This window comes from Barbatula barbatula, assembly GCF_947034865.1.
Source record: "Barbatula barbatula genome assembly, chromosome: 2".
Lineage (NCBI taxonomy): Eukaryota > Metazoa > Chordata > Actinopteri > Cypriniformes > Nemacheilidae > Barbatula > Barbatula barbatula.
The window spans coordinates 3,322,176-3,349,628 of NC_136767.1; the positions used below are offsets into that span (position 1 = coordinate 3,322,176).

The following is a 27,453-nucleotide window of genomic DNA, read 5'->3' on the forward strand; positions in this document are numbered from 1 at the left end:
TCTTGACAAGTGATACTTTTTAAGATGTTAAAGTAATACAGTTCAAGAGGCTGTCATATACTTTGATCACAGCTAAAGGACTGTGATGGGCAGCAAGGTGCTAGATAGAGTCAGAATAAAGAATGGCGTATTGTTGTTGTTTTTTAATTGTTCAACACCGTATTTTTTTTTTAAGTAAAGCTAAAAAAATCTATTGTTGCTTTTCCATCAACAAGACTGAGTCACGTTCAAGAGTCAATGGTCTGACACGAGACACACAGCTGTCACAATCCTGTCACAAGAGACTGGAAAATACCTACACAGGTGAAAAGGACTGTGACGTATTTTGTATTAAACAGAAGTTTCCCAATATTAACTTCGTGTTTTTTTGTTGCCACACTTTGTTTGATACAAAGCATTTGTATAAAATTTCCAACCTTTTCTGCAAATAAGAACAAGTATGCAATTACTAAGGGTTGACACCAATTGATGTCTAGTTTTGTAGGACACTAGAGAATGTTTTCTGCAATATTTTGTTTTTCCAGTGGCCACCATAGTCATTTGTCAAATTGATATTTCACCAGTTCCTAAGTGCTAAACTAATCGTCCTTTTGAACAGACACACGTGACAAGAAAGAGAAGTGCAACCCTTCATTCCACCAAGGCCGTCAGGAGCATGAATCTTTTAAGGCTTTATAAATGGAAACTGGAATTTGATTGAAACAATAAAATGTAGACATATGAATGACATGCAATGGTTTAGCAAATTCACAATTTACAAGCAATTCACAATTTGATTGTTTTATTTGCACATACCTGAAACTAATGAACACAAAATGAAAGAGTCATTATTGTACGTATTGTGAAGGTCAAACAAGGACACGTCTCCTCTGATACTCAGCCTTATCAAACCCCAGCATGCATTAAAGACCCCCTTCTCTTCACTCACCCCAGTACCTCAGAGATGAGGCATTTTTAATTTTGCAGGCTCACCCAGAAGCTAGTGCTGCAATGGTTCCCTCGACCGAAAGCCTTTACATTTTTCCCATAGACTTTTGGAAGATTGCAAAAACACGCTCTGTGAAGAAATAAGGTTTATGATGTTTACCCGTTTTGTCTATCGAAATAATCTTACAAAGTAGTCGCTTTTAGCAAGTTGTTAGCAACCGCCATTATGAAGACACAATAAGGCTTTAAAAAATCACAAGCGGGTTATAATTGGTGTGTTTTATGACATAGAATAAAACTTGAAAATATTTCGAGGCGATTTACCAAAAACCTGATCAAAAAACCCATAGACTTTGGAAGTCCTAAAATGTTATCACGCTTCTGGGGTTTGTACACAAAAATACGTCATCTCTGCAGCTGCCTATTCAACGGAGCACTTCTCCCATCACTATTTTCCCACAGTGTATCCCCTTTACCCCTACCGCCGGGCCAACATCCCCTCCTCCCATCAACTCAATTAAAGTCACCTGCCTGTGATCTGCTCTTTCTCTGTCTGGGAGCGGACAGGTCTGAAAGGGTCAGCCTTATTAGCTCCTGGTGTACAGCGGTCACACGCTCACCAGGAGCATTGGCTTTGTGATGTGAGCCAAAGGAATTTTGCAACACTGAAATAAACAGAGGTCATCAACCGGTGCACAGATTACTTATGTATCATTGAACATGGCTAATATTTTGACTGTTATTTTGATTGTTTGTGGTTAATTAAAACTTGAAAAGGGAGAATTTTTTCACCATTGAGAAGGATATACATATAAATTGTTTGCTTGTTTGCAAGTGAAAAATCTTCCAAATAACAAGCAGATACACTGTAAAAAACTACTTTTATTTTACAGTATTTCCATGTATTTTTTAAAAGACGGTAAAAAATCGTCAGGTGTAAAAATAACTTTTTTTTTTACATTGTAGGAAACCCAGATATTACCTCTGACCCCTTAGTATTTTTAGTAGAACATTTATTAGTCACAGTTTTAGATGTAGGGTTATATTTAGGCACTAATAAGCCTTGCTATGCTCACCTAGCATGTGTGTATCTTCAGATAGACGTTTTTCTCAACGGAGTTTGATGCAAGCATGACGCTTAAACCGAAATGAAGCATTAAACTAGATAAATGGGTGCTTAATTGAACCCTCAGGCAGCAAATTAACATGCTACTTTTTAATGAAATGATATTAATTCTCATTATTTGTTTTGCCTGTGGTGTCACTCTGCTGTGTGTCAGAACATATTCCAAAAGTGTTGTATTAAGTTTAATGTGACTGACATATTTTTCCTCCAACTTTTCCCTCTCAGTAGAATACCCTGTTCAAAATTGCCTGAAGCGTTCTCCCAGAAGTTGACGTGACCGTATACAACTTTCTGAGTAAAGCAGATTCACAATAAACCGTTAAGTGAGAACGATGAATCTGAGGCTGACATTCTCTGCAGGTGAAATTGAGGGTCGATCTAACGATATTCACATTTTCTTTATTTCTCTTTGCGGCAATGTACCTCCACACACTCCATCACTGCATGGCAGCTAAATTTGGAGTTGTAATGACAAGCCTTTGAAAGTTTTGCATTTAGAGAAATGGATGGGCACCATTCCAGGTACATTGTTAAGCACACAGGTCAAACACACTCGCCTGGGGATATTTTTTCCATTATTTTCACGTATGCTGTTTTTCTCACGTGCCATCCTGTTTTTATTTTTTCCTTCATCACTGCATGTCTGCAAATGGTTTTCTTTTGTGTCATTTTGTTTTTCTTCTCTTTCCTCCATCTTTTCTGTCTTGCATGCACACATTCCACTCGCTGCATGGCTGCATGCTGTTAAATGTTGTGATGGTGTCTAGCTCCCTGTTCCCAGATACAAAAAGGTAAGATACTCTTTGTCTCGTGCCTTCCGTTTCTCCTGTGTGTCTCCTGTCGAACATCTATTGATTCCCCCCGTAACGCTGGAGACAATTTACACACTCTGAGGAATGTAATCTAAAGATCTAGTTTATTAGAGGCATTAGTAGGTACTGGTATGAGTTATTATTAACCGGACCTGCAGGGAACATGTCGGTCAGTTACGGCCATTTATGTGCAGCCACTATTGCTCTATGCTCAGACCCAGTGACCACACAGTGTTTCTTCCAAGGTAGCTCAAGATGAATGAATGAATAAGACCATTGAAAGACAATATTTCTTAGTGCTTTATTTTGAAGTCAAAAGGGGGAGTCCCACTGCCCTAGACCTTATTCAATACTGCAATCTCACAATAAAAAGCACATTTATGTCATTAAGAATGTTCTCTTTCATAAGCACAACATAAGAGGACTATTAGTTTGAAAGATATGAAAGTGAATTGAATTATTAGAAATATATTGAAAGGTTTTATTATGTTTAATGTGTTTTTAATGCATTTTTTCACCGACCCAATGAGTACCTTTAGTGACCCTCATTGATAACCCTAATTTTAGTGACCCTAACTGCAGGTCAGAAGTTTTGGATCACTTGACAGGTTTCTCATGCTATTGATAGTCTTTTGATTTGTATACTTATTATATAACACATGAAGTTGTTTTATTGCAAAACTAAATGTTATTTAAGAATGTTTATAATAAATAAATAAAGAATAGGTGATCCTTAACTTTTAACTGGTATACAGTATATGAAACTGGACAAGTTTGTCTGTAGGGACTAGATTGTAGCACCAAACATTCTTTCATTTGTGCTATTCCTTGTTTGTATATCCTTTTCCACAAAAAGAAAATCAATTTCTGCAGAATTAGCATTAGTTTACAAATAAATTCAAAAGTTTATGCGTCTCCTGCTCTTTACGTGTTTATTTACTAAATGTTTCTACTAATTTGATCAATAACGGTGAACAGGTCTCTCATCCATTTAAACATTTTCTTTATAAAGCATCCCAGAAGATGCAAATAAAGCCTGCAGGTTTCGTCTGGGCTTGCTTGTATTTCCCATAACACACTTGGCATCACTTCTGTGCTTTTATTTGTTGGCTAACACAACAGAACAGATTATCTTCAATTAAGATAATGTGCTTGGGAATACATGGGATCGTTTAAACAATTCTAAATAAACCTTGAACTGTTTTGTTACCTCTGTAAAACGGTTTCTCGGTCAAATTGAATTTTTCACTATGAACTACAAAGCAAAATGAATGCATGCATGGTAAAAAGCAGAGACCGTTTAATGTGCAGAATCTCAACTGTTCCTGTGTGGGTGTTTATTTGCATATGGTCTTCGTACCGCAGCTATGGACCCAGAGGTGTCTGTATCCATGTCTCGCCTCCATGCATACAGTCATGGCTTGAGAATGAGATAAATCCATTGGGTGCTTTCACACCCATGCTAGTATTAATTTATCTTTCCATCTGCTGTGGTGGAATCCTGTGAACACCATCCATCAGATGGGCGTGAATGTGTGTGCACACTCCTGCCACGAGATGTTTAACGGTTCCTTGCCCCCAAACGGCCATTCAACACCCTGAATCAGGACCTCATGTGAATCATGGATTGGTTTTCCGTCTTGCACTGGTGTATTAATACTCTTTGTATAAATACATAGAGATTCATGGGATTGTCTACACACTTGTTAAAGGGAAGGAATGACAAAGTGGAAAAGTGTTTTAATTGATTTTATCATGAAATATTAAAAAACACATTTCCATTCAATATGAAAATAACGATTCAGTCAATTTTAAGATGAAATCAATTCCCACGCTACATTCTTTTCCCGTTCCCAGCTTCATTTTCATGCCAAACGTTTTGTAATGCTTTTATGAATTATGATTTGCTCATTTATTCTACGTGGTTTTGTCAGTTTATTTTCAGACACCCTATGTTTACCACCCTCACGTTTGTCTGTAGTGCATTATGGGCATGTGTCTGTGTACGTACGTCTGATTGGTGTTTGGAGCCCATACAACTCCCAGCCATTGAGAGTCATCTGTGCTGGAACCTCCATCTGCTCTCATGAAATGCACTTGATTTCAACCAGCCCCTTCCTTTTAAAGAATCTGGCCTCTTTCAGTTTTAAGCCGAGACCATTTCCAACAGGATATATTTCATTCAACAGAAGAACGATAAACCATTTGTGAGAGAAACCGATTTGGACTCTGTGGCTGTTGATGAGGAGACAGGAAGAGAAAGGCCATGATGGGCTGTATGTAAAGGGTTATGAATAAATGGGCACAACACATGGCCTCCCTGATGGGTACCGCCCATCTCCTGTCACACTGCCCCTTTCTCAGACTTCTCTATAATTACGATCAGCCGTCCATTCACGGAAATCAGGCTTTGGAACACACATTCATTGTCGGATGCACATTACAGCATGCAGGTACAAAAACCTCAATTCATCCGTATTTAATGCATCTTCCAATAGCGTATGAGAGCATCACAATCTATTAAATCAACAAGGGCGGCCATTTCTCTTTATTGATCTGCTTGGTGCAGACAGACCGCAGTCCCCGTATGTTATGCAACCCTGAAACACAAGGGCCTGTCTTGATGCAAAGATAACGCGGGTGTCACCTTCAAAGCCATGTATCCGTCCCGTGGGTTTAATGGAAGTGTTTAGACGTATAGGAATTACATTTACGACGTGGGAAAGATGCATGTACAGTGCAAATAAGGTTTCGTTTTGTGCTTGTTCTCAATTTCATGACAGGTTGCGTCAGTTCACATCTACAGTGAGTGGACCTCTGAGGCTCATTCAGCAGCACCTTCAAAGAGATCAACATCTGTAGTCCGCACGCACACAAACATATAGGGTGATGCGCATGTTTACTGTGAAAATCAGAACGTCTGGACGTCTGCGTTTCTCTCATAGTTTAAACATTGTTAATTCCGTATGCCAAAACCAATTTGGATAAGTTCAACCACAAATTTTGTACCACTTTGATGGTTCTTTTCATTTTTTAAGCACAGTGTTTACCAGAAAGACCTTTATAGATTTTCTTGTTGTGCTGAACACAGAGAAAGATATTTGGTAGAATGTTTGTAACAAAACAGTTCTAGGGCACCATTGACTACCATAGTAGGATGAACAACTACTATGGTAGTCGATGGTGCCCCAGAACGGTTTGATTTCCTACATTCTTCGAAATATCTTCTTTTGTGTTCAACAGAACAAAGAAATGTATAAAGGTGCGCAACAACTTCTGGATGAAGAAATGATGACCGAATGTTCATTTTTGGCTGAACTATGCCTCTAACATCCCTGTGACCTAAAACACAGATTTCTTAGTCATGTACATGGTTTGTTAAACAACAAAACTATTAAGATTCTTGGTAAAATACGTTCGCTTGTCACCCAGCCTACCATACTTGTCCTCATGCAAAGTACTTGTCGTAAAGAGAGTTTTCTCACACCCCCTTATGTTCATTTGTTTTAGCTCTCAGACTCTGTTGTTGTGTAAAACGCAACACTGAGGATTATTTATGATTTTGTGCCCATTCGACTCGCACACACAAACGTGCAGAGAGAGGTGTGAAGCCTTTTTGACAAGTTTAAACTCTGTAAGTCAGAGAAGCAGAAAATAAGTCATTAGGAGTTGTGGTTCTGACATCCCTTGTGTGTCGGGATGGAGAGTTTGGCCTCTTCTCTGGTCCTCTGAGATCTGTTCATCTCACACATGACTGCACTCGAGAGTCTCGGGGCCCGAACGGAGGACCTTACAGTAATCTCACCCGAGAGAAAGTTCTGGGAATGAAATGCATCACTGAAGCATGGACAGTTTACACCCCAGCATGATATGCTAATGCTGGAATTTAGTTTTTTTTATGTTTGGATGGGAAAACCAATTAGATCTAGACAACAATACAGTGAACAGGTAGTTTAGATGTGTCTTGTTTATAAAATGTCATCACCTTTATCCTAAAGGATTGTTGATGGAAAATTCTTTAGATGTTTATTTTATAAATGCAACTACAGATTTACTCGATTTGACATTGCAGCTGTTTGTTCTAAAAGTCAGAAATGCTAAAATGCTAAACTTTTTTGATCGCTTCAACACTACTGTGCGGTTTTTCTGGACAGGGATTATCTCAAATCAGGACTAGGCCTTAGTTTAATCAGTAAATGTAAGTAGTTTTACCAAGCATGCCTCACTAATAACATTTCTTGTGCGCATATTGAGACAACACAAAAGCAATGATGTATTTTAAGATATGGCAGTGCAGATATTTTCGGTTTGGTCAGCTCAAGCTTTTATTTTCTTCTAGGATTTGTCTGTCCAGGAAACCGCAACAAATATGTTTAGTGACATGTTTTGTATATGCACATAATTATCTTAAAATTTAATTTAATTTAATTTTGATTCAAAAACACTTGTTGGTCAAGTAATAGTGCTTTAAACTAATAATAATGATTTTATAATAAATTAATCTCTCGGGTATGATTTTGTGGAAAATGTCAATCCATGTAAAGATAAACCTGCAATGTTATGATTCAAACAGAGATGGCGATAAAGAGTCAAAGGCTACGGATTGCAGCTTTAAGTTTTTATGATAGCTATATTTTTACACGTGTATTCTGGCTACAGATGATCCATCTCTTTATCTCTCTCACTTGGTGTGTGCTGAACATTTCCAGTCAAACGCATGAGCTTGGCATGACTGGCACCAGCTGTAAGTTTAGCTCGAGGAACTCTAGGAAATAACACTTCATGAGAAATTTGTGTTTAATGCATAAAACTCATAGGCACACTCCTCTATTAATGTTGCCCAGACACAGCGGTGCTCACGAATGTGATGGTTGCAGCAAATATCTCATTTATAAATCAGTAATACCCTCCATGACAATTGATGTGCGGTGGTTAATGTCAGGCGGAGGCCTTCGATAGTTGTACGAGTGCTCAGAGCTCAACTCGGATCACTGTCAATATAATCAGACAAGCAGTCTTATAATTACTTCCAGGATCCACACAGTCAATTTCCAATCACAGAACACAACTACACAGACACGGAGTCATCAGTAAGAGTGTGAGATGGACGGATGAGATGATTGGGTATCAGGTGGTCTTTCGATAAGATCAGAGTAAAGCCAAGACTTCCCTCATATAATCTCAAATTGTGAGACAACAAGGAGGATTTGAGTTGATATTTAGTCTAATGTCTATGAAGCTTTACGTTGAATGCTAGCCAAGGTGGACGTCTCTGTTGTTATTGCTCATAATCGGGCTTGGGGGGTTTTCGCAGACAGGGATGATGATTTATATTGTGTTGCTGCTACCTTTTTAAGCAATCCGACCAATGATATACTGTAATACCATGCATTTTATATTTATTCTGTCTATACTATTTGTTCTTAGGTCTCCCTACAGTGTATTTTCTGTAGAGCTGCTTTAAAACAATCCAAAATTGTAAAAAGAGACACAAATGAGTTGAATTCATGGCATGAAAAAACATATTTACAGGTCAGAATATCCGTGTGCCATCTGTCAGTTTAAAAATGTAAGTGGGCATATAAGATGCCCGAGCAACTGTTATTAGACTCCTGCATTCAGACGAAGAATAGTTTAGGGATGCTTGCTGTCCTTTTGGGCAATTCCCATATATTTCTTAAAAAGTATTTTATTAATCAACATTATTAATTACTCATTCTAGTTAAAATGGCCAAATTTTCCAATAATTTTTTGGTAAACATTGGAAACAGGTCCCAGAAACCCGAACACCAACAACAATATTATTTTTACTAACAGTTGCTCGATTCTGATATTTCAAAAATGTCCACACAGACTGATCGAGCTTTCCGTCCAGGAGAAAATGCCTCTTAATAAAACGCACAAGCTTCAGAAGAGTATTTCTCCTGTCATGGAATGGAAAATCTATGTGTTTCTAATTAGCTTTTTTGGCTGGATGTGAAACAGCACATCTTGTTAGAAATGCAAGAGTTTGACATGAATTGGAATCTAAACCCTTTGGAATCGATCAGACTGACAAGCGGCTTTGTGCCTTTGACTTCACAGGATGTCTAAGATGCTTGTTTTTCATATGTCACATTTTCCTTTCTCTCTGCTTCTGTCTCGCAGGGACTCAAACCAATGGATCACAATGGGCTGTCAGATCCCTACGTTAAGCTGCACCTGCTGCCAGGAGCCAGCAAGGTATGTGTGTGCTTGCACCTTGAATGACATTCTCTTTATGCAATGTTAAAGACTTGAAGTTGGTCATTTATAGCTTTGAAAGCTGTAGACTAACGTGTCCTCTCCATTAGCTTTTATGAGCTACTTGATCCAGGAACATTTACAGCTGTCAGTTGTTTTTCCCTTTACAAAATCACCCTTGAAACAGACACTGGTACAGTCTCTTGAATCTGTAACTAACTCCTTCTGTCATGTCCAGGTCTCGAATCCTTAAATCAAATGGACCGGTGGTACCTTGAGATCTAAATGCCAATATTTTCATGTCATCGCTCAGCCGCTGTGAGACCACAGATTATAACCGTGGCCCTTATTATAGCTCATCTGTTTGTGACCGGTGGTCCTCCTTGCTCATCTTGCCAACAACCCACTTAGCAGCTAACAGTCATTGTCCTCTTGTGTGTGTGAACTCTCCTTCACAGGGTGACTGGGTAATTGAATAAGGAAAGATATCGCAGTTATACCATTAGGATTAGGAAACACCTCACAGATGTGCTAGATGAAACAGATCTGAGTGTTAAACGTGCCAGCTTTAATCACCATCATGTGTCTTGGGTTAAATGACTTGAAACACCAAATCATATCAAGACTAAAGACTGTTAGAATCTCATAAATGAGTAATTTGTATAATTAATGGCTCGCCATATCAAAGAAAAAGAATTGGATCCACCTCTCTATTTATCTATTTTGCTCTATACGTAACCGTGTTTCTTTCTTCTTTAATCTTTTTTGTGTTTATTGCTTTCTTATCTTTATACAAATATGCAAAACAACTAACTAAGGGTGCATTATACTATATCGTGAGCTTGGGGGATATTTACCATTTGATGGTTGTTTATACTATTGGTTGAGCTGCCAGCACATGACCTTTGTCAATATGTTTTAATGGGTTTTTTTACTGCTTTAAGATCCTTTTAAAATTCCTTTCTTTATTTGAAGTTCTTTATTTTTTCATTTATATATATTTATAAGGTTCAGTTAACCCTCGAATCTAGTCAGCTCTAAGACAAGTTAAAGTAATTGAAAATATATTGGAAATAAAGCTGTTGAATTTAAAATATAAAATAATAACAGAATTATACACATAATAAAAAGTATATATAATATCATTTTAATATTTGAAAAAGATATAAGAAATAAATCGTTGTGATACTGTTTTGTCATGACTGAACCCATGCATTTTGTTTGCAAGTTATCTTTGGCTTAAAAATCTAGTTGCATTTCGTATAACTTATCAAATTAAGTTGAAATTGGTTAAATTAAAAAGAAAATGTTACTTGAAGTAATGGAAAACATTTGTGAAAAATCCAATGTGTATTTTTTGGAGGATCTATTGACAGAAATGCAATATAATATACAGAACTACAGTATATGTTCAGGGGTGTTCAAAGATCTTTGTTCTATCTACATACACAGCGGGTCCCCTTACATGGAATACGCCATCTTGTTTCTACAGTAGCCCTAAATGGACAAACTGCTCTACTGAGCGCATTTCGTAAATACCTTATCTCCTTCTGCAAAGAAGCGAAAACGTAAAGACAAATTTGTCCTGTGTTAGCCACCGAAGTGTTTCAAAAGGGAGGGGTGGAGTGAGCCGTTTGTTGCCATTTGCAACTAGATGCCTCTTAGTTTCATACACTGGACCTTTAACATGACCATTTAACATTATTTTTTACATTGTGTGGCTAAACCAAAAATTTGCAAAACGCAGGTTTCAAACTTTGAAAAATACTTTCAGTAGAAATGTACAGTATATACAAATGATTTATGCAGGTTCATGTTGTTTGGGAATGTCTGACATTCGATAAAAGTGTGTCATTTCACACAACCACTAATCTAATAGAAATTGAATCTTCTTTTCCAGGCCAATAAGCTCCGCACAAAGACCTTACGCAACACTCTTAACCCTGTCTGGAGCGAGACCCTGACGTACTACGGAATAACAGATGAAGATATGGTTCGCAAAACACTCAGGTATCTGTGAAACTACTGGATGTGTCAGTCCTTCCTTCAAAACCAATTTTTTCATCACCAAGTGATATATTGAAACATTTAGTACACATAGAAATGTGACAATTGTAACGCTGCTGGGTTGCTATTGAAAATAATAGTATATTCATGAGTTTCTGACACGTGACGTTTTTGCCGTGGGTGCCATCTTGAGGACCTGAGGTTTCCGCAACACAGAGCATATGAGGACTTCAGATTTTGTCATTCTTTCACTCTGTTTAACAAATCCTGTCCATAGGTTTCGAAATCCGTGCCCTCAGTTTTGTAAATATTAAACAACGAAGATTTCCTTTTAGCTCAAAAAACATCATTAATTTGCCTATTTATTACTTTTCTTGATATTATTGTTGATATCACAGGTTTTATTTTGAAGTCTGTAAAAAATGCTTCAGAACTTTCTTTAAAGTAAATGAATGGTGTTTTTTTACATAAACATCCAAAACAAACTGTTCCTGAAATATGTCATTACATTTGTAAGCAATCAAAAGCGTGAGCACGGTTTATGAATTTATTTGTGGGCACAGATTTCAGAAACTAACCGGGGGAACGAATAACAAAACTGTGGCCATGGATTTGCAGGGCATGTTTTTTCCTCCCACAGAGACCTCGCAGGGACCGTACGAGGATATTGTAATACATTAACCCATTTTTTTTAGATTTGCTGTTATCACAGTTGCTGTATGGTCCTACAAATGGCGGCCGCAACGCTGTCTGACGTCACGTGAAACCCATGAATAGGTTGATTTAACTCAACAGTTGGTTTGTGCATATTTACCCAACCATGATTGAAATAACCCAATGTTTTAAAGAACCGTTGCTGGTTTACTTGAGGTTCGTAGTATGTGTTGGTGGTGACAGAAAAACAGAATACAAGAGAAACAAAGCGGATCAATTTAAGTAAATAAAGCATTCGCAGGGCTTTTCAAGAATGAGTGGTGATGAGAATGTGATCCTACTATAATAAGAAACTAGAGATGCTGTAGATTGTCTTTATATGAAGTGCACTCGATCGCATGATTCCTCTGCACATTTGGAGAAACTTGAAGTTAACACGAGCTGTTCAGTAATTGGTTGTCAAGGCTGAGCAACCTTGGGTTATGATGGGGTAGGTAATTACATTCAGAACAACCATTTGCCTTCAGAACAGCTTTAGTCCTCTTTGGAACGCTGCCATACAGACCCTGAATAGAGCGTAGTGGGATATTGTAGCATTCATGAAAATGAAAAGCCACCAGTTGAAGGACCGGTGAAGGAGGTTGAAATTGACATCCGGCTTTGTGCTGCTAAGCTAAAAGGTTCAACGATGTTTAGCCATTCTGGTTGAAAAGATCATAGAAGATGTTTGACGTTGTGTAGTCGTGTAGTAGTGTGTATCTGCATTTTGGAACATGGCAACGTAGTGTTTGTATTGGGTGTGCTGTAGGTCCTGCACGTGTTTGTCCAACATGTGAGCTTTGTGAAGGTTTTAACATTCGTGAAAACGGTTCTCTTGCCTAATTTATTGGCTAAATTGATCAGTTAATGTCATTGACTAAATGTTAGGTATAGATGATAACATTTTTGTTTTGTTTCGTTTTGTTACGTTTGGTAGAACAACCAATACCGCCAATATCATCAGCAGTACACTTAACAATTCACAGTGATGGCATAGAAGGACCATTTTTGGTTGTCCAAAGAACCATTTACGCAAATTGTATGAAATGGTTCTTTCTTTCCTTCAGCCATTGTTAATATTAAATTGGCTTTCCTTTTTTTTCGTTTATGAATAGTTGCAACGATTGAACATGATTGTAAAATATGAAGTTTTATCAGACATCACAATTTTCCTCGCATTTAGATTACCAGATACCTATAAACAACTTTATTTGTAATCTTTTTATTTGATAGAATAATATATTGATAGATATTTTTATATACAAAACACTGTACCAGTCAAATACAAAATAAAAAAATGAATCTTATCCAAAGTTAAACAGTAGCACTTGACAGAATGTAAAGGAAAAAATTGGAAGGAAACAGATCAACTTAACACTTCAAAGAAGTACACAACCTGAATATTATCTGTATGATGCATGAATTTATCATGGTCGTAGGTTTTTTAAGATGTGTTTCGATTTGTGCCAACTTTTGTTGCAGAAAAGTGTTATTTCAACTGCAAATCTGCTGTTATTTTCTCATATGTACAGTATATATCTATTTCAGTCTTTGTATCCATTCTACCACCGCAGGCTCGTGTACCTTCATCCAGTTGTCTGTGATTGTCTTCCTGGCTACCATTAACAATATATGTTGTATAAATAAGTGGAATTTACTAAATTGCTGATACACAATATTTTTTGTGATAAATAAATGAAATCGTTATTTAAAAAATACTCTCAATGAAAAATCAGAATTGGAAGTACGAACATGTTTGAGATCAGATCATTCATCCCTCAATAATGTGTCTCGCATGTGACCATTGCTCCACTTCCTTTCTCAACAAGAAGATCTGATCTCCTTTTCAAAAATATTTCGTGTTATAATGCAGCACAGCACATACAAGACAGCCAGACGTTTGGGCATCTTTGATGTTCAAACTTCATTTTAAAAGAAGTCTGTAGCTGCCAAATGAATGTGACTCACTGAATGGGACTCATTTTATGTGAATCGATAGAGCGCAGTGATTCTTTGTCTTAACTGAGAAGCTTTGGCATATACTAGCAAGAGATTTTCTTATTTTTCTTTTCATTTTTAGATCTCTTCAGTGCTAATCGACAGATCATGAGTCACATTTGCAAATATTTGCAAATAGGTTTCAGTTACTGCAAAGTCGAACCTTTCTATTTGGCCACCCCTGTAAGCCATACAATGTTGCCTGGTGATCTCTCACACTATCTAAGATGTCACTTGCTCACATGAGTCGCATTTAATGCCCCGCAAACACGACCCGTTGCAAAATGGGTTGTTTTTCAGCGGGCTCGATTATTTCGTTTACATAGAAAACCCTGTGCAGGGATTAAAATGCTGCATTAGGATAATAGCGCAGACAAAGTGGTGGTAAAGATTACACCACAGAAGAACATTAGTCTGCACTTGTGTGCATCATTGCGTAACAGCTACGTTACACACACAATATCCCTCAAATCCATTAAAAGGAGATTAACCGAGTTGCATGAGTGGAAACCCATTTACAAGCTCAAAAGAATCGCTTTATGTCTTTCGAGTTGCAATCTGAAATGGGATTGTAAATAGAAAGTTAAAGTTTAGCTTTACATGAATGAACAACATCTTTATTGCATTTTTAACAGTCAGTCGGATAAATGTCAATAGATAGAAATAACAAAACATTGTGCGGCTAATTTAGCGTCACACACATGTTCACCTCCCTGCGGTTGGCTACATGTCACCAGAATTGAATAAGCTCATCGATTACTGAAAAAGCACTTTTTGGTCTTTGTCATTGATATGTGCTGAGCAAGCATTAAAGGCCTATTAGATTTCAATTTGAGCTTGATTAACTGTAACTCAATATAGTTTAGTTTGCTATTAGTTTGCCATTTTTTGTAAAAAGCCATTCTTCTGGAGACTTTTTTGTGTCAGATATGTAAGTATACAGAGATTTACGTCCCCCAGGTAGAAAAAGAAATATTAACAAGGGTTTGGCGCTTCTGACTAGATGTGCTTGTATTTAATTATGAGTGTTTGCCTTAATTCCATTTTATTGGATATCATACATTTTCATTTAGCCTAATCACATCATAACTCATAAGGGGGTCAGCTAGAGTATTAATATCAAGTCGTTTCTTTAATTTGGGCTTATTCATTTCTGTCACGCTTTATAATGATGTGAATAATAGTAGAGGAAAGAGAAGAGCAATGATACTGCAATTGTGTTGTTTAATACACATACTACTCTAGTCTTTTCTGGCAGTTTTTTTCCTGTTAACAAGAAAATAGATACACTGGCTTCTGTACTTAGTGTTATTATTTTTATTGTAAAGTAACTATTGGCCCATTCACCTCATACAACAGAAAATAGTAAAAGTAAGTTTGTGAGTGGTGTAAGTAAAACATAATACAAGTATTTCTGGACCTTTTACTACATCACATTTATTGTAACTGTTTTGCCACAATGATTTGATTTAATTAATTTGATGAAATAAAAACATGAAGAAAAAAATCAATACCATACAATATATATATTTCATTTTTGTAATTTAATAATATTGAAATATTTTAATATGAATAATTTATATTTTCTTATTATTTCATTAAATTTAAAGCAGTTAAAAAATATTTTATATAAAATAATATTTATTTTTTTCATGTTTTTATTTAATTAAAACATGAAATATTTAAATTCTCATATAGGTATATAGGTTACAATTTTTGTTACATTTTTATGGATTTTTATTTGATCTCAATATATTGTTATCATGATACCTTTGATATTATTATAGGTCATTTGAAATTTATAAAAACAAAGCTGATATTGTGAAAGCCCTTATTCATACTACTAAGATCAGATATGCTTGTTTTACACTGTATTGTATTTTAGATGAGCTTATTGATAGCGTGAAATGTCATACACGAAAGAACGTCTAGCTAGGGACCAGACCGCAGAAAACAACCTGTGGTCAATTCATGCCTTAGCAAACCCCAAATATTTCATCATCCCCTGGAAAGTGCTGCACAAAGCTTTAGGGCTGGTGTCGTCTAGACAGGGCCGGAGGAGGCAGAGGAGGAAGTTAATATGTCAATTGCAGTCTTTCCCCTTCGAGATGGCAGCCTTGGGTTTGGAAGCTCCCAGATTTGTCTGGACTCAGTGTGAATTAATGAGGCTGAGAGTCTTCGCTTCAAAGGTCACGCTTCTTGTGCTTAAGCTGTGCGCTAGTGCAGGACTGATTCCACAAGGCTATAGGGAGGTGAAGCTGTAAAGAGGTTTAGGTGATGTTTGAGGTAAGGGTTCCAGATTCACTTGAGTTTCATTTTTGCAAGTGTGAAAACAAACGTGAATGCGTGCTGTTTTGGGGTCCATTTAAAAAGGAGAATTGAAAGAGGAAAAGTGTGTGTGCATGTGTGCGCAGACGTGTGGATGAGGGAGGACCCACCTGATGATTCACCGTTGCTTTTCTTTAGGGCTGTCTCAGCCAGTTTCCATGGTTACCAAAAGTCTCCCTCATAGGCCTCCTTCAGGGACTGCTCTCGTCCTTCACTAAACGAAACTCAAAACGCCGGCACATTCGCTGTCTCACCTCTAGCGTTTATAAAAACTACATTTTCATTATTTCCTCAGACAGCTTGCAGGCACTTACATTTCAGTGCCCTAAATTTCCTAAAATAAAAAAAATAAAACGTGCGTTACATCTCAGACAGTCTGCCACTACATCCCTGAACTAAGAGAGCTGTCTTTTACATTGGCTTCCTCTTATTTGAATCACTCAGTAAAAAGCTGAGCATAAGAAACAACGTTCTTCCTTTAAAAAACAACACAAAGATTGTCAGGGTCCAACATTCAGTGCTGGGTGATGAGTTCACATTTTCCTCCGGTTGAATTGTGTTGTTGAGTTTAGGTACTAATAAAGAAATAAAGAAACAGAATCACAGGACATTCCAGAGCCCAGTAGATAGACGGGATGACATGTAATGAAAAATAAAATATTAAGTGAATCAATCATCATTATTTTATATGATATAATTAAAATACACAATTGTCAAATGAACACTTAATACACATATTTATAGGTTTTGGCAGATGATGTCAATTTATACAACAATGTGTAGCTTAATGCAGTGTGTAAGCCGATTCATTTTAATCCGATTTTTAACCTTGTGTGCATTAAAGGATTAAATGGATATTTGTACAATGAAGATTAAGATTCATCACAATCGTTTTGTAATAGAGGTATTGAAAATGTGGTTCTAATGCCACTAAAATAAAGAAAAAACAGATCAGGACTGTATGCCGATGACAAAATCACAACGCACGCAGCTCCCAGGCTTTATCATGCTCATCATTCAAAGTGTTGTTTTAATGGCGAGCTGTGCAGAACTCCTCCCGTGGCTATGAAAACCATGTGATTCTTTATCTGGAAAGGCATACCTCCATTGCCAACGTCAGTGCTGACAGTGACAGCTCTATTCAGAGTCAAATTATCCACGCAAGTGCCTCTCCTCTCAAGCCCTCACGTTTGAAAGCCTTTTCATTACGATTAGCCGTTTGTAAAGAATGCAAAAGTTCAATTTGCAAACAGGTTTTCTAGAACATTTGCAGACTGTTGGCACCTTTTGTTTTACACATTACGCGACTTCGCATGAAAACGAACAGTACAACAGCAAAGAGAAAGAAGTAGGGATTCATATATTTATTATTTGATGCAGGAATGTGAGAAATAACCAAAACATTCTTTTAGATGCGTATACACTGACTAAAACTAAATCAAAATTTGCTGTCAAAGTCTTTTGACTAAAGAGCACTGTGGTTTTAGTCATATTTGAGTCATCTGCAGAACAGGCAATGATTTGACTGCTGTCATGTATTTAACACAGAGTCTTTGTTTAGCCTAAAATTCGATCCAAATTTGACCTTTCTCTTTCACAAAAGATCATTTTTATATGCGCTGTTGCAACACCGAAGATATTGGACCATTAATAAAGTCGTTCAGACTAAAGGGCGTATTCATTGAATGCATTGAACCAATGATATGATCCCTCACAGCCGGCACTTGAACGCGTTTATTGATAGCGTGAAATGTCATACACATTTTAAAATTAAATATACATCTAAGCATAATTTTATATATATATTTATATATATATGCGTACATCTTTTTTTCTTATATCTAGAATAAATGTTAGTACGAAAGTTTTAGTGAATCATCGTGAAAACGTTTGTCCGCACGCATAGTGAATGAGACCCACTGCCCATCCCAGAGAAGAGATTTTATAATAAAAAAGTTAAGTTGTTGACTTAAAAGAAAACATCAGTTTTTTAAAAGTATTTTGAAGGGACAGTTCACCCAAAAATGAAGATTCTCAACCTTCCAGTTGTTCCAAACCTGTATACATTTCTTTGTTTTGATGAACACAAAGAGAGATACTTGTAAGAATGTTAGCAAACCGAGATTTCGGGGGCACCGTTGACTACCCTTAAAATGTGCCCCAGAACGGTTTGTTTTCCAAAATACTTGGAAAATACTTATTTTATTTTGTGCTCAACAGACCAAAAACAATGAACAATAATTCTTTCTACTACGGTGGTCAATGGTGCCCCCAGAAATCTTAGTGGCTAACATTCTTCCAAATATTTAACCAAACAAAGAAATGTTTACAGGTTTGGAACAACTTAAAGATGAGCAAATGATGAATATTTGGGTGAACTGTTCCTTTAAACAGTCTTTGCTACCTTTAATAGTCAGTCTTTTAATATTATTTTTTGTTTGGCATATATTCTTATTCTTATAAGTTATAAATTATTAAAATATAAATTGTCTTTTTTTATATTTGACAAAAGTGTAGACTTTCAATACAGGTTTTGTCTAAATGTGCTTTTATATAGTTATCGTCTCGTTTTCATCAGTGAACTATTCATTAACAAAATGAATACTCTGTGACTTGTACAGTGCGAGTACTCACTAACATTAACATATTTATTTAAGATTTGTTTGGCTGTTTTAGTGAAAACCACTGCTTTAAATCATAGACAGATGTGGAATTTTCTACCCACTTGACTCGTCTGCAGATTTGACAGCACACACGAGCATCTCCGGCTCCTGCAGTCGAACACAATAAACTGTGATTACATGTGAGAATCGCAACATTGTATAAAAACGAAATCGCTGATTGAAGGTTTACCAAACATTTCCGTTTGCATCGGCGCATTCATGCAAGAAGACAATTTTATCGTCATTACATACACAGCACAGTAATCAGCCATAGTCAAAACAAACCAGAAACAAACACACAGCTCCAGGAACTGTGAGAAGAACAATCCGCAACACACATACTTTTATTGATCAATGCTTTCGGCCGTGAATTCATTGTGACATGAAGATGTGAACATACACATGAATGTAATGCAAGGGGACCCGCAGTGTATGTAGATAAAAAATAGATCATTCAAAGATAATTCATTCATTGTGTAAGGTCTTTATATACCTCTGAAGATAGTTATGTACATTTTATTGCATTTCTGTCAATAGATCCTCCCGAAAATGTCCGACAGCACCTAAATTCAGAATTCGTCTTTCTAGTGATGATAACCACATGATAACAATATTAAATACAATGAGTTGTTGTTATTCTGGCCATTTGTTCATATGTAGAAAGTTCTTATTTCTGGTCGAGTTGCTCATGTGAATCTTGCCGAATGTAGTTCTCGACCTGTACGAAACCAACGGCAGCAGTTCTTTTGTTCCTGTGCCCAAGTATGAAGCGGTTCTTGTTAAGACCGCAAAAAACTCATTTCACAGTCAGCAAGCTCAATGCAAATGAACATCTTCAGTTAAAAGATAACACGGAGCTTCTGCGTGGTCTCTGCGTACCAAATATATGATTCAGCTCATGCTGTATATCGAAAGTGTTTCTCATCAAAAATGTGATATAATAAACAGGTGTTGGGGAAACATCTGATCGCTGACTCTATTGTCGATCATTTGTTGTGTTTCAGGATTTCAGTGTGCGACGAAGATAAATTCCGCCACAATGAATTCATCGGAGAAACCCGAATCCCCCTGAAGAAACTCAAGCCCAACCAGACCAAGAACTTCAGCAACTGTTTGGAAAAGCAGCTTCCTGTGAGTTCCGCAGTTTTTTTACGGTTTATTGTCTGGCGGTTCAGATCTTCTAAGCCTCAGTGTGTGTGAGTGAAGGAAAAATGAACGGAAGACTGAATGATATTCAGATATCAAACTGCAAATACCTCTCATTAGAATTAGCATGCTAATTACAATTCAATTATGATTGGAGAAACATCCTCACGTCCATCAGCCGTCTGAGACAAACATGGCAGACAAAAGACAACAATAGGGTGACGCCGCAGGCTACTCACTGCTCGATACAAGCAGAAACGCTGTCTAGTTTTATAGTGAACTAAAAAGCACAATAATTCAGATCCTCGAGAAAGCTGTGCAGGATGGGGATTGTATTGTTTTTTGCTATCAAAACATGACCATGTGAACGCTTGATGCGGTCCCATAAGGCACATATTTCTTAGTATGGCTTTAGGAAAACGTCTGTGTCTCGATTTTACCTTTATAGTACAGCCATGAAAAGCTAAACCCAGTTCAGAGTCTTTCGGATACGCTTGGCACAAAGCTCTGCTGGGATCAGCACAATCCAATGGTTTCTATTGTAGCAGGAAAAGAAATGATGAGGAAAGCTTTTCAATACATGCCATTGTGGCCCCGTCTGAGGCATTTGATGGTGGTGCAGGTGAATATTAGGAGAAGGTTAAAGTGTCGAAGTGCTGGGTAGTCTGGCAGGATGAGCAGGTATCAGGTGCCGATATGTGAACTTTTATCCGGATATGTTTTGCTTAGAAACATTTTTCGAATGTCTGCTGTTGGGAATTGACTATCTGTCAGCTGTGAGATGGTAGAGACTAAAGTTTAGCGCTGATTTTGGCATTCAGGTAAAGGTGGCAGAGGTTACACACAAAGGCTAACTTGGGATCTGCTCGGAGACCCGTGTGCGACTCGTAAACGGGAAAAAGGTTTGTTGTGTGAAGCGAGCGTATTGCAGTATGTGTTCGCGCACACTTGTGTGATCTCCAGTGGGGACGGAAATGAGACAGCAGCGTGTGGAGGACGAGCAGAGACGCCTCCTCCACAGCTAATTAACTTCATGCTTGACGGCTTTGGTGGGTCCGCAAAGTTCGAAGAGAGAGAGAGAGAGAGAGAGAGATTTAAGCTTCACGCTCAACAGTTGGGAAGATCTCAGCTCTGCCATAAACAATGTCGAGACAAAAGCAAAATATCGGAGAGGATATAAAAAGGTGCATGAAACTAAGTTTGGTAAATGAATAAATGATCTACTGAGACTTGCACGTCTTGCTTTTTATTAGACTTTCTACCCATTTATGATGCAATCATTTATAATAATGCAGTTCAGATGACAACATGAGTCATTGAATTAAATTGAGAAACAAAATTTAGCAAAAATACTTTTAGAAATATTTTTAAAACGCAGACATCATCCTTCCTAGAAGTGATTTCAATTAATCATTAAAAAGGAATATTGGTAGAATAAGCGTTAAATTCTTTCATTATTTACTCATCCTCATGTCATTTCAAACCTGACTTTCTTTCTTCTGCACAACACAAAAACGTTGGTAACCACACAACTTTGGCCCCTAATAGATTTCCATTCCGTGCACACAAGACCAGAGACATTTCTCAAAATATCTTTTTTTGTGTTCCACAGAAATGATATACGTTAGGGTAAATTAAAGATTTCACGTTATGGGATGTCAAATGGAACTTTAAAACTGTCAGATATTTTTCATCTACATCCATCTTTTTCTTTATATTTCTTAGAAGCTGAATTGACAGCAGTGTTTCCTGTTTGTGCACAGATTGACAAGACAGACGACAAGTCTCTGGAGGAGCGAGGGCGCATCATGATCTCTCTGAAGTACAGCTCTCAGAAGTCGGGCTTGGTAGTGGGCATCATCCGCTGTGCCCATCTCGCTGCCATGGATGCCAATGGTTTCTCTGACCCTTATGTTAAAACGTAAGTCATCTCATTTCTCTATTTCTGTTCTTTTTTGGTTTTTCCTTTACAACACCAAATGTTCACAGAACACAGTCATTAATGTTCACAGAACACAGTCATTAATGTCTAAACCGTCGGCAACAAAAGTGTGTACAGCCAATTTGGGCCCAATTAGCCATTTTCCCTCCCCGGTGTCATGTGATACGTTAGTGTTACAAGGTCTCAGGTGTGAGCAGGTGTGTTCATTTTGGTGCACATTTGGCTCTCTCTTTCTCTCATACTGGTCACTGCAAGTTCAACATGGCACCTCATGGCAAAGAACTCTCTGGGGATCTGAAAAAAATAATTGTTGCTCTACATAAAGATGGCCTAGGCTATAAGAAGATTGCCAAGACCCTGAAACTGAGCTGCAGCATGGTTGACCAATGAAGTTGAGTGCACGTGCTCAGAGTCATATCCATAGGAGTGCTGCCAGCATTGCTGAAGGGGTGGGGTCAGCGTGTCCATCGCACATAGCATCAAATTGGTCTGCATGGCTGTCGTCCCAGAAGGGAGTCTGTTCTAAAGATGATGCACAAGAAAGCCCAAAAACTGTTTGCTGAAGACAAGCAGACTAAGGACATGGATTTACAGGAAACCATGTCCTGTGGTTTGATGAGACCAAGATGAATTAATTTGGTTCAGATGGTGTCAAGCGTGTGTGGAGGCAACCAGGTGAGGAGTTAAAAAAAGTGTCTCTTTCTTGTAATGAAATTTCTTGTAATAAATATGCTGGAAGTCCATTTACGAAAAAGCTAAATCTATTACTACTGTAAGTGCACGTTTATGTTTAAGACGAATCCCCAACCGCACCCATTCATTCTGCAACATGCAAGCGTCCAAATAATTCATCGCAATACGTTAAGCCCTGAAACCAACAGACATATAACACTTCTCATGCACAATACACATTTCTCAATATCAAAGATAGGAATTCATAGCTTGTGTTTATTTGTAGGAGCACAATGCCTCAGAGAACAGATCAGTGTTTTTAACTTGTTTTCTGCATGCACAGATATTGGTCAATTTTACCTGTCTGGTTCTGTCTCTGTGATAGATTTTGAGTAAATCATTCATTCATCATTACTGTCAGTGACAACAAACAGAAGAAATCTTGCCAGTGTTTTGTATCCGTCTGCTGTTTTCGAGTCACCGCTTTCAAGTAATTGTCTTTTTGTGTTGTCTATAGATGCAGCATTTGGACTGATATCAATATAAAAAACATAGTAGCGAGTATTTATTTATCTGCATACCTACATTGTGATTCATTTAGTTATGAAAGAAGCTGGATAATAGGGTTGCTCAATCTTTCATTTGAAGATTTGTCATTTTGTAATATCTCAAACAAGCCACTGACCTTTTAATGACGACACCCAGCTATTAATATCAGTGATGACCTCTAATATTCTGTCCATTCCGCTCATATCCAAAAGATAAAAGTGGATTCTCATTCTGCGTGAGTGAATTAATATGGACTTTTTAAATAAGCAACAGGTTGTGCTTAATAGGCTGTGGGAGGTTTGACCTCATTGCCTGAAGCAGGCTGTGAGTTTTGTCTGCTTGTCTGGTGGTCTCTGTAAGAGAATGAGAACAAGGCACCCTCATTAGAAAGTGCTGCAGGAACACGGGCACGACGAAGCACCACCAGTTTTAATGACCTCTACGGCAGCAGTCGTGTTAAGTTTGGGTTCATTTCGGCTTTATTTATGAAGCTTTATTACACCCAGAGTAATTTGTTCTTAAATGGTTTTATGGTGCTATACATCTGAAAGGACTCCAAATGTAGTTCCATTTACAAGTGTTGCATTGCCCTCTGCTGGACATATGAATTACACACAACAAGTTGGTGATTTTTAACATGTGGCCAGTTTTATTTGATAAATCAATAATTAAGTATGAATTATCTATGGGTCTAAAAATCTGATTTACAATGTGGTAAAAACACGTAACTACCAAATGCATTACACTTGTCACTTGTTTTACAGGTATCTCAAGCCAGACGAGAACAAAAAATCAAAGCACAAGACAACGGTCAAGAAGAAGACCCTTAACCCTGAATTCAATGAAGTAAGTCACCTACACATTTTCTTTTCATGTGTAGTTGCAATGCAGTGGTTGCACACGCTTGAGTTTGTCCAAAAGTATCTCATTTTATTCTGTTTTAATATATCAGGAGTTTTTCTATGATATCAAGTATGCTGACCTCAGCAAGAAGACCCTGGAGGTGACTGTTTGGGACTATGACATTGGCAAATCCAATGATTTCATTGGTAGGATCCCTTTAACAACTAAAAGCTTCATCTTTATATATTAAAAAAATTACTTTATCATTGTTATTGAGATCTGTGTTTGTTTAAATGGTTAAATCGAGTTTATTTCAATGATTCTTCAATGATTTCAAATGTTGTAAAGATGTTTGTTGTTTCTCTCTCTCTCCCTTTTCCCAGGTGGAGTCTCATTAGGTATAAATGCCAATGGCGAGAGGCTTAAACACTGGTTTGACTGTCTCAAAAACAAGGACAAGAAAATCGAGCGCTGGCACACGTTAACCAATGAGCTCCCTGGTTCAGGGTTCAATGACTGAAATTCTACCTTCAGTGGTCACACCAGTGCCCCGCCCCTCACCTACACAACGTCAATGTAAGCCCAGCCTTTGATGGATAGATCAACACTCCAGCAGTCCATTGATTTAGAGATGGGTGCCAATATCTGTTTCTAACTAACACACCTGCGTTGATCTTGCCGTTCGATCGTGTGGTTTGAAGTGGCTTTTGGGCTTATATAACAATCTTTAATCAGCCTTTGTTTGTACAGCCTCAGTGAAAACGGAGACATGACGTCCCTGCAGCCAACAGGAGATCAGATGTGCTGTTTAAATATTTAAACATACTTCTCTCATTCGCCGTTCTCTTAGTTATATCTGAGGTTTCATGCGTATTCGAGGATGCTGTTTACAGAAGTTTGCCGTCAGAGGCTCTAATATACGACGAGGCTGAAATGAGCTCTTCTGAAAAAAAAGTATTGTTTACATCATGAATACGGTCCGTTTCTGATGTTGTCTTAAAAGCAGAAACCACAAGATTATATTTTACAGACAGATGATTGTAAGAAATGATGTGTAGTCTTTTTTGGCTTAAAAGAAATCGTAACTCCCCTTTTTTACAATAGATTTTTTTAATAACTTGAATGATCTCCCAGTCTTAATGAATGTAATAAATTTATCATATACAATGATGACCCATAGTTATTACACCTCATTTTTAGTTTCAATTTTATCTCACAACAAATTAACAGCTGATAATAAAGCACACAGGAGCTTAAACAGCCATTTTTCTGAAAGAAAAATCTAAACTTGTTTACACACTAGACACACTATTGCCCAAAAGGAACAACTCGAGTCTAGATAATGAACAAGAGACTTGTACACCACCTGATTGGCCTACATACTTATTTTTTATTTGAAATTTGTCCCAGCCCAATCCATAGATATCTCTTTCTGTATTCTCCATCTTGAAAATGAAAAAACAGGCTGAAACACAAGTTACTATTGTTTTCAGATTGATTGTTTAAAAGCATGTTTATTGTATTCTTCCCTTTAGCGTTTTAAAGAGTTGTATACTTTGGACTAAATATATTTTTTTAAAGACAATGGTAAAGTCATTTGTCATGTTTGTTTTAATTTTGTGTATTCGTTGTGTTATTTAGTGGATCTGCATTTATATAACCAATTTATTATTTGAACCTTTCTGTATTGTTGCATATTCAGCATGCTGTTGATGGGTATATTGGATGTATTACTGTATGTTAAATCATTTTATTAAGTTATTTTTTCCAAACTTCCGGTGGAGTGGCTATTTACGGTCAAGATAAAACTTAACCCGCTGACCGTTTATTAATACCCTCAAAGCAGACCACCTGTATGATGTTCATCGACTGAGAAAGCGTAACATTCATTGTAAAAGCCACTCCTGTGATACTTTTGTAATATTTGCTTTTGTAAACTCGATGGCATAAAAATGCATGCAATGTTCTTGGGCTGTCATTAAATTAACAAAGCTTCATGTTTGATACTGTTGTTCTCATCTGTAAGAGTTCCCGCTCTTGGATGCTATAAGAATGTCAGCCTTCCTTCTCGGACAGTTTTTGTACTTTTGAATCCTATCGCATTGCCCGTCAGGTTGCTCTATAGACTGGACGTATGAATGCATGTTACGAAGAATAAATCTTGTCTTGTTTTGATCATTTTCAACCCTCAGGCAATTGTTTGCGTATTATAGTGGTTCTCTGATGAAGTCGATTTATTTCGCCTCCCGGTTCACCTTAATCTTGCACCGAATGGCAGAATTATCGTGCCTTTTCTTTTGTAACAGTGTTTTTGCACCACTCACTTTGCAAAGATTCCTAGATTGGTATTAGCTTTTAATATGGAAACAATATGGCATAGTTATATTCTTGTCTGTGTTACACTGTTAGAAAGTTGTGTTCTCTTGGAATATGCCTCTGGAATAAAGAAACATTATGGGTATCGTTATGAATGTGTGATAGTGCTGTTGATGATGGGTGCAAGGCTGAGATGGACGATGGTCATATAACTTCGGATTCTGGCATCTGGTAAACTCAAAAAGAAACTCACTTCAGTTCGGTTTCTTGACCCCGCCAGCCAAGACTGGTTGTTCTTCCTCTTTATAAATGTATGGTTATTCTTTCCAACTATATTAAAGAGATCTTTAACTTTCAGGACACTTTCACATTTGTGTTGTTGACAGCTATTGTGAAGTGCAAGAAACTAATGCTATATCAAATACGCATTTGTACTTTTGGGTTGTGTCGAGTACAATAAAAGTGTTAAAGGAGTGGGTTACCTTCAAAATGAATATTCTTACATGCATTTACACCTCTTGTCATTTCAAACCTATATGACATTCTTTCGTCTTCAGAACACAAAAGAAGATATTTTGAAAAATGTTTGTAACAGAACAGCACAGCCCCCATTCACTTCTATTGCAACCAATGCAATTGAATGGGGGGCTTTTTTTTGTTCTGCAGGTTTGAAATGACAAGAGGGCGATTAAATGATGACAGGATTTTCATTGTGAAGGTGAACTACTTCTTTATGCATCAAGACACCAGAATCTGTTGTTTGCTTGAATTTTTGGTCCTATTTTTAAAATGTTTGAGTGTTATGTGTGTTTTTTACTATGGCGAATGATATTTGCATTTACATGTTAAAAACTGGAAACGCATAAGAAATAAAGGCAAAAAAAGGCCTATTTTGTCTTAATATCATTACTGTTAGTTTAATTGTTTAATTACCATTTTGGTTCCCTTTTTTAACACTACACAAATACTATAAAATCTTAAATGTTATAAATATTATAATTATAATATGACACGTTAAATTTAACACAAATAACTGTGCAAACGGTTCTTCACTGTTCCGGACTCTCACTTCTTTGCCAACAGCTCTACCAAGTGATGAAACCCAAGTCGCTGGGCATCATCTGCAGGTCTGTTGTTCATTTTGTCTCTTTGCTGTAATTTAACAGGAAATTTAAATCATAAAAATGGTAAAGATGGTGATACGTTTTA

At 37.2% G+C, this 27,453-nt stretch overlaps 1 protein-coding gene across 3 annotated transcripts in view; it reads left to right on the forward strand.

Annotated features, from left to right (window-relative positions):
- The window catches only part of doc2b (double C2-like domains, beta), a 130,523-nt gene extending 103,390 nt beyond the window's left edge, over positions 1 to 27,133 (forward strand). For 2 of the 3 annotated variants that reach the window (XM_079488331.1, XM_079488330.1), the window contains 7 exons: positions 9,013 to 9,087; positions 10,988 to 11,097; positions 19,781 to 19,907; positions 21,686 to 21,843; positions 23,850 to 23,931; positions 24,038 to 24,134; positions 24,312 to 27,121. In XM_079488331.1, coding sequence (XP_079344457.1) covers positions 9,013 to 9,087; positions 10,988 to 11,097; positions 19,781 to 19,907; positions 21,686 to 21,843; positions 23,850 to 23,931; positions 24,038 to 24,134; positions 24,312 to 24,448 — 786 coding nt within the window. In that variant the 3' untranslated portion in view covers positions 24,449 to 27,121. Of the gene's footprint in view, positions 1 to 2,820; positions 2,845 to 9,012; positions 9,088 to 10,987; positions 11,098 to 19,780; positions 19,908 to 21,685; positions 21,844 to 23,849; positions 23,932 to 24,037; positions 24,135 to 24,311 lie in introns of all 3 variants that reach the window. The other variant, XM_079488332.1, reaches the window with a different exon arrangement.
- Positions 27,134 to 27,453: the final 320 nt, after the last annotated feature.